At 31.2% G+C, this 11332-nt stretch overlaps 1 protein-coding gene across 1 annotated transcript; it reads left to right on the top strand.

Annotated features, from left to right (window-relative positions):
• Positions 1–8043: 8043 nt before the first annotated feature.
• Positions 8044–11038, top strand: LOC131596259 (protein DUF642 L-GALACTONO-1,4-LACTONE-RESPONSIVE GENE 2). Its single transcript, XM_058868865.1, has 3 exons — positions 8044–8198; positions 9026–9526; positions 10275–11038. Exons 1-3 carry the CDS (start codon positions 8120–8122, stop codon positions 10799–10801), a joined length of 1107 nt encoding a protein of 368 aa, XP_058724848.1. The 5' UTR covers positions 8044–8119; the 3' UTR covers positions 10802–11038.
• Positions 11039–11332: the final 294 nt, after the last annotated feature.

The raw sequence follows: 11332 nt of genomic DNA on the forward strand, positions 1-11332 counted from the left end.
TTGTGGAATGCGTGGATCTGAGAGGTACTTGTCAACTCAAATGTCTTTTGAGAGCAACGACGTGTCCTTGAGAGGGATTAAACGTTTTGTTTTCCTATACCACATTTCAAATGTTGCAAATGAAATCAAGAGTGTGAATCCTTAGGCCTATTATGTGCGGTTTCAAAGAGATTTTGGACTATTGTAATCATATGAGACCTTTCATTCGTGTATGTCCATTATATAGTATATAAGTTGGAGATCTTTGCTTTTGAAAATTCCATTTCTTCATTTTTAGGGTTCTTTTTGTCTGACAAGTGACTTCAAACACACAAGGGGAGTGAATTGTTATACTTTAAAAAATAATATCCAATTAAAAATTTTGGTAAAAACAATTGTTTAAAACAATTATGTAACTTAAGCAAAAATAAGTTGCAAAAGTAATAAATAAATAAATAAATAGAAAGAAATCAAATGAATAAAAGTCAATTGTAAAGGCATCTATAAGGTCAACCATAAAGACAACTGATGATAAGTCAAGCATAGTGCTTAAGCGGTTAAAGATACAAATCCAAGAAATATAGTTTGATGAACTTGACTATTCAAGAAAAATAAACAAATTTCATTATCTAAAGTCTCAAAGAGATCTCAAGCAATGTTAACACGAAGGATAAAATCTGGCAAAAGGCTTATAGAAGAAGTTAATATCCTAGGTTAGTAAGTGAATGATCTTATGTAAAAGCAAAGAGAGATTTCCGTAAAAGTATATGGTTATAATAACACACACTAAAACCTTTTTTAAATATATTTTATCCTTTTTTAAATATGTCTTGAGGTTGTGCGAGATGACTTAGGAGTTGTGGAAATGGCTAAATAGTAATATTTGGTTTATCTAATTGATTGGGACATTTACCTAATTGATTAGATCAAATCAAACTTAATCCCAAGTCATTTAGACAACGGCTTAATGATGTTCAAAAGTAACATATCCTAAACTTTCATTTTGAAAACATATAATTGATGGTTTTTTAAGTTGTGGATAATTTAAAAAGGATTTTTGTGGAGATTAAGAGAGAGAATTTATAAATCTTGGATAATTTGAAGAATATTATTTGGGAGATTAATATAAAGTGTGTTTAAATTTTGAATTATCTAAAGAGGATTTTCATAAAGGACGAGACGAAGAGTTTTTAAGTTTTAGATATTTCTAAGAGGATATATGTGAAAGTCAAGGCATGAAGTCTATAGTAGTTATGCTTGTTTCTCTAGTGGCGATTTTGATTAACTAGGGTGGACTTTCATATTTTGAGTGGGGGTAGTTTTGTGGCATACATTAGCCTTATTCATGACAGGTATTTGTCAACTCAAACGTCTTTTGAGAACAACAATGTGTTCTTGAGTTGGTTTAAATGTTTTGTTTTCCTATACCATATTTCAAACATTGCAAAGGAAATCAAGTGTGTATGCCCCCTAAACCCTATTGTGTGTGGTTTCGAAGAGATTTTGGACTATTGTACAATATGAGACCTTTCATTCATGTCTTTCCATTATATGGTGTATAAGTTTGAGATCTTCGCTTTTGAAAATTTCTTTTCTTTATTTTTAGAGTTTTTTGTGTGGATAAATGACTCCAAATACATGAATAATGAATTGTGTTACTTTGAAAAATGGTGTCAAATAAAAAAAATATTTGTTAAAAATAATTATGTAACTTAAACAAAAAGTAAGCACAAAATAAATAAATAGAAAGAAATCGAAGTGAAGAAGAAATGAAGGCATGGCAGAATTAAGCAAGTAACAAAAATAAAAATAAAGGAATTTATTTCTTCGAATGATAAAGATGGTGGTTTTTCTAATATTCTTGAATTCATTCCTTCATCTTTTAACATGTGAATTACTTTGTTGAGTTTCTCAATGATTTCTTTCTTCTTGGATTTTTCCTAAAACTCAACAAACACATTACTGTCAAGGAATTATGAGACACTCTTGAAATGATTCATAGAGATTTTTCTAAAATTGATCAAGAGAGAATGAACATACAAATCCAGGAAGATGAAACACCAAATGAACATGAAGTTCATCTTCATCAATGATGCTCAAACATTGGAATCCTTAAAAGTTATGTTATGAGACACTCTTGAAATGATTCATAGAGATTTTTCTAAAATTGATCAAGAGAGAATGAACATACAAATCCAGGAAGATGAAACACCAAATGAACATGAAGTTCATCTTCATCAATGATGCTCAAACATTGGAATCCTTAGAAATTATGTTAAAAGTTTTGTGTTTAAGAGATATCTTAGACTCAGGAATTGGAACAAAAAATTTGATCAATTGATAGAGATGTATTCATAAAATGAAACACTTTGAATTATGAATGCTAAAATATGGATCAAAAACTCGATCCTTAAAGATGCCCAATTAAAGAGGAAACCTAAATTTGAAATTAAATTCAAGGTAAAGCTTAATAGACAAGCAACAAAACCATATTCGGGTTCTCCCCCTAAATGTATCAGAGACATGCAACTTCGAGCGGAAATAAGAAAATAACAAAGATAAAAAGAGATAAGGGATAAGAAAGATGCGCCATAGATTTATAGAGGTTAGGCCTAACACCTTGGTCTACTTTTCTCTCTAAGAAATTATTCTTAAGAGTTTACACTATAGATGTAAGCTTTTTACAGATTATGCCCACAAACTTTCTTACAAACAAACTTAGAGTATTACACTAGCTATCCTCCAACCCAAACACGAGATTATATACCAGGTTGATCTCAAACCAAATGAGAACTTTTACCCCAGGCGCACGTCACGTACCAAACGAATATTTTCACTTACAATTTCACAAAATAAATGAGAGTGAAATTCTAGTGTAACAGATCTAGATGTCGAGACATGTGATCTGTCAAGAAACACAACAAGGTATATACACAGAATTATGTCAAACTGAAAGATAAATGACACCAGTAATTGTTGACCTAGTTCGGTGAAATCACACCTACTCTGGGGGCATACCAAGCTAGGAATAAAGTCCACTATCAGCAGTATTAATTCAGAGCTAAACAAGTCCCAAGTTTACAACCCATCACTTAATCTCTATCCAATGACCCTTCTACCTAGGTCCTCCCTAGATATGGAATATTCCCATCCCACTTCCAATCATCGCAATTATGTTGTACAGTTGTACAGTCCCAAGAGTTGTAGCAACGACCTAATATCCAACTCATTCTGATCCCACAGATAAACAGTTTGGAAGACACACTTCCATGATAATCCTTAGCCAAGACTCTTAACAATGACCACGAACCTGGAGTTACTTCTAAGCTTCCTCCAAGAACAATACTTCTCTTGCCTGCAAGCTTCGAGAATCACAATGGTAACCTTCCCACAGGCCGACAGGTTTACCTTGGCAAACCCTAAAGATTACATCTTTTCTACTCAGTAGTTGTCTTGTTTTTCTAGGTTACAAAGTCTTATATTTATAACCTATACCCAACTGGATTTGGGCCTTCAATCACATCATATTTGCAGTTACAATATCGCAGTAACTTCTGCTACAATCAAGGTCTTCAATCTGTTAGTTCCTGGGAATATCTCTATAATTATAAACTATAGAATCTTCAAATATTTTGATTCGATTCTTCTGAATGATTCCTCAAATCTTCTTATTGATTCTTCAGACTTGTCAAATAATATATCACGCCTTTATTTGATTTTCACAATATCCCTGAATATTCTGTATTCTTCTGTAGTAATTAAATCACATAGTTTTATTTAGAACTCTTCACTTCAGCTCAGGCATGATGTCGTAACATCCCATGTGACATATTATTCCAAATGTTGAATTACTCCAACATAACATGTTCTATCATTTCAATGGGACTATTCGTTGTACCTGTTGTTCTTATACATTTATACATACTAATTCTTTTATTTGTTTTACAAAAATTAAGCCAACCCTAGAAACAGAGAACTAACAGAGAGCTTTTACACCAGGAAAAACACACAAATCAAATGGAAAATTTTCTCGGATAATCTCACAAACAAAACAAAAAATTCCCAAGAAAATCCTCACTAATAATTTTCACTCCTAAAGCACTAAGAAAATTTTAGTGAAATGAGATAAATGAGAAGAAAAGGAGTAGAGAGTGAGAAATATTGTCAAAACATGTTTTCTGATGTAGTATAAAGTAAGGAGAGGCTTCTATTATAAGAGAGAAATCAGACACAAAAAGGAAAGGCCTTAGGTCTAATCCAATATGTGATTCATAAAATCGACAACCCTAATTTCCAAAAAGGAAATCCTACAATGGCTAGTGTCCTAATCGATTAAGAAGCTTTAAACCTTGCACTAACAGATAGGCTAAGGGACTTAGTCGATTAGGTCGTGTATATAAGCCTCGTGGATGTTTAGGAACATCCTTTATCAACTCCATAAGTACCTTGATGGTTCCACTAAGAGTTCTAAGTATTTTTTAGGTTTGAAATACTTTTAAGTGAGTGTATGCATTTACTTTGTAATTTAGGAATTACTCTAACATTTTTTACAAGACTCTGATTACTCATACACTAACCAAGCTAGATTTCACAATTCTTCTCTTTCACAAACTTTGAAACTTCAACATCCCTTGTTAGATAGATCAATGATTCATCGTTTCTTCTAGAATTTGACTTCTTCTATCTGATGAGGCTTAATATAGCTTCTTGATACACACCACAATTAGAGGGATTGCTTGATTCAAGATCATCAAGGATTCCAACATACGCGATTGATATCAGGTATTGTCCTTAAGAGATTAGATTTGACTTCTTGATCTTCCAAGCTTAACAACTTAATCTTTAGTTCAGATGAGGACTTCACCACAAGGTGTTAACTACTGCATATATAATGCCTGCAAGCACATAGATCAATATTCTCCATATTTTATAACGATAACACATATTTCAGGGAGGTGGACAGACAAAGAAATAAAGGTGAAAGATTGGATGGTTAAACCCCCCCTTGAAAAATATAGAGAGTGTACCCTACTTTTCACGAGAGTATACTTCTCCCTTTTTTACATTATAAAAAAGACAGGAAAATATAAACAAATATATAATACATTCAAGAATATAGATCAAGAGATAAGAAGAGAATGATCACATATATTTAATAAACGAAATACTTAATTAGATTAGGGGTTCCTTCTTTCATGTTCAAGAGTGGGTATCTACCTCAAATAGATTTGGGGTTCAACCTGTGGTAGATCCGACCTGAGGCTCGGCTTCTCCGAGAACCAGGATAATAGTTAGGCACTATTTTGTTCTTTAATGGGCTTGTTCAGTCTTTCCTTTGGAATATGGACTCTGAGCGGCGATCGGAGATTGCTATCGACTAGTCTCTTTGTAATTGGATTCCGGGGTATCTTTCTTCGGGTATGTTTGGTGAATATCTACTTTTTATGGTCTGAGGGTACCCAGACATCAAGTGGAAAACTTGTAGCACCCACAAGATGCGCCTTGGTATTGGATCAGCGCCCGACGTTAATTAGGAACTTGTGGTACATGGGCGCCATTAACTATAAACTTGCAGTATCCTTCTGATGTCGCCCTGGGTTGGACGGTGGATTGCGAGGCTTTGGTCTGACCTTTATGTAAAATGCCTTCGGACTCTGGGGTAACCATAGAACTAGGTCTGAGATAATTCATTTTGCTATCTTGTGGAGTTTTGGAAGAAAATGAAGATTTGAACTTAGAAGAAGTAAGGCGGAAGCAGTGGTTAATCAATCTCCGTCTTCGCTCCTGAATGCTTTCCAATTCTGAGATCTGAGGAAGTTGTGAATGGTAAAGATGGTTACGAACATAGAAATCAAAAGTTGATTCACTCTTGATTCGGTAATTTAAGGAGATTACGAATTAGTAAATTGGAGATCTGATTTCAACCGCAAGAATCCAAATCTGAAACTTCTGAGTTTGTTCGATGGTGTTTGCGAAGCTAACATGATTTTTGTGGAAATTGTTGGAATCAGAATTTGTTTCCCACAGACGGCGCTATGTTCCGTTTGAAAACCATAAATGAATGCTCTAGCTCAACAAAGGAACCATAAATAAAGACAGTTGGAGAACTGAAAATCTTGTAGGGTGGCTCTGATCTCTTTTACGGTAAAATCCAAGTCAATTTAAGATTCATTGCGAGTATAATAAAAAGTGTGGATTAAAAATTGTATCTTGCTCTTAGCATGTAAACTGTTTTATACTTTAGATTTTAGATTGAGTATAATGGATTTGAGATGAATTAAACTTTTATCAATTGAGTCTTTCATCGGTCCTGAACATCATTATAATTATATTCATGGTTGGGAAATGAATATCAACGACCACCTTAGTCGTCGTCCCCTTATCGTCCAATTTAAATTTGACTTCCTTTATAACTTCCACCCTTATCGTCCAATTTAAATTTGACTTCCTTTATAACTTCCAGAATAGCCCTTTGAAAAACAACGCATTTAGCCATTGGGTCCATATAGAAAGTGCTTCACTTACAATACATACTGTCTTAGATTTTTTCGAATAAAAGAATCTTGTGACCATCTAATAAATGAAACTGCTTATCTTTGGAAAGATAATCAAATGTTTAGTTTTCTTTTGTTATATCATACATGTATTGTATTCTATATTATTTTTTTTACTATTCAGTTCTTTTATCTCTTTTACTTTTAATTTTTTATTTTTATTTTTTTTTTACTTTTCTTTCAATTTTAAATTTTAAATTTAAATTCTCTCTCTCTTTTCAATTTTACAGTTTTTATTTTACATTTATTTTGTTATAAGTTAATTTAATATCATACTCTCTCTTTCTTCATTTATTATCCTTTTGTTTCTCTATTTATTATCTAATTATATATTTTTAGTTTTGTTTATATTCAACAAATTATTATAAAAATTGTATATTGGTTCAATTTTAAAGATGAAAAAAATTCAAAATAATATTAAAATATAGATGTTTGTCTTTAATAAATTTTTAAAAAAAGTATATAAGATAAATATTTATAATTAAAAAATAAAAATAATTTAAAAGTATTTATCCTATTAAATAGATAAAAATATCATATAAATATTTGATTGCGTAACCAAGACTACGAATCCATAATTTTTAAATAAATGGAAAGTAATTTTTAGTTTTTACCATCTCATTCATGTGTTTTTGAATTTTATAATATAAAAAAAAAAACATGTTTCTAACTAAAGAATATTTGGATTTTATAATATAAAAAAAATACATGTTTACAACTAAAGAATACTAGTTTGCTTTAAAAATATAATTTTTTATATTTTAAAAGATTAAATAAATTTTTGGTCTCTATAAATATCTTAATTTTGATTTTTAGTTCGTATAAAAAAAAGTCGATTTTTAGTCCTTATAAAATTACTTTTGCACTATCTTTTAGTCTATGTAGAAAGACTAAAATTGAGTCCAAAAATAATTTTATAGAGACTAATAATTTATTTATTTTATAAGGACTAAAAGTAATTTTTAATAATTCTATAGAGAATAATTTTAAAATGTTATTTAATCGATAATAGTTTGGCACCAATATTTCATAAGCATACAAATTTGTAGCGGCCTTAATTTTCGGGATTCATTGCATTCAAGACAAATTTAAGGTTTAAAGAATGTTTCTCACGTATGAATCAACTTTTTTACTAATTAAATTATAAATTAATATTTATTGATACCTGTTAACATGTTTTTACATATAAATTAAAATAAATATTTTAGAAAAATATTACACTAATATTGGTAATAAAATACTCATGATTTTCTAAATTTTATAATATCCATCTTATACATATATTTGTTAAATGTTATCCTTACAAAATTGGTATCCTTATATTTTAACTCACCCGAACCTTAATTTTTCGAAAAAATCCCAACCATGTGCAATATAAAATACAAAAAGAAGAATATTGGGGCAAATCCGTCAAAGAAAGAATTTGAAAATAATAATTGAGTGGCACAATTGTTATTTGAGTCAAACTACAAGTCTGTTTTGGTAAGAAAGCATGCATATAAGGCCACGCCCATCCGGTACTCTGCTGCATTGCTACTTTCACTTTCTTCCTTCTTTCCAAACTTGAAGATAACTTTCTCAACATCATGAACAAAGTTTTCATGTTCATGTTTCTGTCTCTTCTCTTCTGTTCCACTTTCCATGTCTCCCTCTCCTTCACCGACGGTTAGTTACATTTCTCTATATACATACACATACATTTTATCATAATATATTTATTTACTATATTATTGTTTTTCACTATTTTTATTCAATATAGCTTCTGTTGTTGAAAAAATCTTGTTAATGAATGTAGTGTAGTGTTCATATTCAATGGTTTTTTATACTGCAGTTAATGAATGAATGTAGTGTAGTGTTCATATTTTAAAAATAAAAATAGAGGTTTATGGGACCCAATGAATAAAGGACACAGATTGGTCTGAAAAATCACATGGGGCTGTATGCTGTACAAATAGATAGGTGCTACAGGCCACCGCACCACGTGACCTCAAACTCGTGACAAATTTAGCGATTTATTTTTAAATTTTTCTCTCATAAGTTAAACGAAAAAAATTAATAATGATATTTTTAAACTTAAAATAAGTTTAAAGTTAGTGCACTTACGGTGTAAACAAATTTTACACATACAATCAATCAAAATTCTTACACTTGTCATGTCATATTAGTTTTTTAAAATTAAAATTGTGTTTTAATTGGATACATGATTGTGATTGGTTGACAGTGTAAAAAAATTTTACACTGTCGGTGCATATCTCTTTTTCTCAATTAAAATTACGTTGTTGTTTTTATTTATCATATGTTTATCTATGTTATCTACTGATGTCGGTTTGTGGACAAAATCTTCTTTTCCAATGATAATAATTGGATTGCAACAGTATTGTTGTTTTTATCAATATTGGTTTTTTTTTCTCTCTTTTTAATTAAACATATTTATATCTAGATTAAGGATGACTAAACCAACATTAATGTGATCTAACTAACTTAATTAACAGGTCTTGTGGCTAATGGAAATTTTGAGCTTGGTCCAAAGCCATCAGAGCTGAAAGGAACAATAGTAACAGGAGGCAAAAACTCAATACCAGAATGGGAAATTTCAGGACTAGTAGAATACATAAAATCAGGACAAAAACAAGGTGACATGTTACTGGTTGTACCAGAAGGTGCTTATGCAGTGAGATTAGGAAATGAAGCATCTATTAAACAAAGGATTAAAGTGATTAAGGGAATGTATTATTCAATCACTTTTATGGTGGCACGTACTTGTGCACAAGAAGAGAGGATTAATATATCTGTTGCTCCTGATTTTGGTGTTATTCCTATACAAACTCTGTATACTAGTAGTGGTTGGGATCCTATTGCTTATGGATTCAAAGCTGAGTTTGATGTTGTGGAAATGGTTATTCATAATCCTGGTGTGGAAGAAGATCCTGCTTGTGGTCCTCTTATTGATTCTGTTGCTCTTAGAACTCTTTACCCTCCTAGACCTACTAATAGTAAGTTCTTCATCTTTATCTTTTAGATTCATTATCTTTTGGTGCGAAGTCCTGAGACAGACACCAGATACAACAGTGACACTGACTCATCGATATTAGTAATAGTTTTGAATAATGAATAAATTGACACAATTTTATATTAAACAGTTGTTTGATTTGATGTAACACTCTTTAGATCCCGGGATGTCAGGGTCGTCTTTGAAGGCGGGCAACGACCCACCACTCAATTTATCATTGTTAAACTTTGAGTCTCATCAAATATTTATCGTAGTTAAACTGTAGTAAATAATAGTCCAAATTTATTTTGCAAACCGTTGCTAATTTACACAGGGTCTCGAAAAATTTAAAACGACCCAGTTGAGATTATTAGATACATAAAAAAACACATAAGATGAAACATTAATAGCACATAAGAGAACATAGCTGGATTAATACCTATTAAGGCAACTTGTTAAATAGCATGTTGATGCATATATAGATATCAGACAACAAAAACCAACATAGGTGGGTCTGTATTAATTAATATATACATATGCAAGGCCAGAATATATAGGTAGGTAGAATGTTACTATCATATTAATGAAATGCAATAAACCATACTCTTCCAAGTTCCATCTATTAAACTAGTGTTGTAGCTAGCTACTAGTAAAAATACCAGAGCATAAATTCAAATTAAAGCAGTGTCTGACATTAGAATAGAACAGTTGTTTTCAACTTTGAATTGAATGAAATATTTTCCATATTACAGAGAACATATTAAAGAATGGTGGATTTGAAGAAGGACCATACATAATTCCAAACTCATCCTATGGAGTAATTATCCCACCAAACATAGAAGATGACCATTCACCTCTCCCAGGATGGATGGTAGAGTCCTTAAAAGCAGTAAAGTACCTAGACAAGGATCATTTCTCAGTTCCAGAAGGAACAAGAGCAATAGAGCTAGTAGCAGGTAAAGAGAGTGCAATAGCACAAGTGGCTAGAACAATTCCAGGCAAAACATATGTTCTCTCATTCTCTGTTGGTGATGCAAGCAATGCATGCGAAGGTTCAATGATTGTTGAAGCGTTTGCTGGTAAAGACACTATCAAAGTGCCTTATGAATCCAAAGGGAAAGGCGGTTTCAAACGCGCTGCTCTTAAGTTTGTTGCTGCTGGAACAAGAACAAGAGTGATGTTTTTAAGTACTTTTTATAGTATGAGAAGTGATGATCTTTCTTCTCTTTGTGGACCTGTTATTGATGATGTTAAGTTGCTTAGTCTGCGTAAACCATAAGAGGATTATGAATTATTTGAGACTGTCATGATGTGAGGCAGAGCCGTCTTTGAGGGCGTATAAGACGGACTACTGCTCAGAACCTATAATATCAAAATATTATATCTTTGAGTTCGAGACTTTTTATCGGTTGATTAATATATATTTGCTACGTATGGTTTTTAATTTTAATATTATGAAAAAGAGTGTGTATCTCAAATGATGTTAGCAATATATATACAGACATTTATATGAAAATGTGAGTGTGATGATGTTAGTGTATATGGATATATATAGTATGCAGTAATGTGTACTCAATATATATATTTTGTACTGATAAATTATAGAAAATAAGTTAAGATTATTATCACAAAAAATATTAATAATCTATTTTTTAATTTTAAAAAAACTAAATATTTATTTATCTCACGGGTCACTATCAACACAATATTTAATTTATTTTAACCGATCATTGCACACTTTCTCTATCTTAATTAAAATTTCAAATTTATCTCACATTTTATCCCACACCTTTTTCCTTTCATTTTAATT

The sequence above is a fragment of the Vicia villosa genome, linkage group LG4 (genome assembly GCF_029867415.1).
Source record: "Vicia villosa cultivar HV-30 ecotype Madison, WI linkage group LG4, Vvil1.0, whole genome shotgun sequence".
Classification (NCBI taxonomy): Eukaryota; Viridiplantae; Streptophyta; class Magnoliopsida; order Fabales; family Fabaceae; genus Vicia; species Vicia villosa.

What these genes read in the sequence shown, in the direction of transcription:
- LOC131596259 (XM_058868865.1), top strand. Translation starts at nt 8,120, where the DNA reads ATGAACAAAGTTTTCATGTTCATGTTTCTGTCTCTTCTCTTCTGTTCC. An exon ending in CTCCCTCTCCTTCACCGACG is followed by an intron (nt 8,199 to 9,025) that starts GTTAGTTACATT and finishes CTTAATTAACAG; the next exon opens with GTCTTGTGGCTAATGGAAAT. An exon ending in CCCTCCTAGACCTACTAATA is followed by an intron (nt 9,527 to 10,274) that starts GTAAGTTCTTCA and finishes TCCATATTACAG; the next exon opens with AGAACATATTAAAGAATGGT.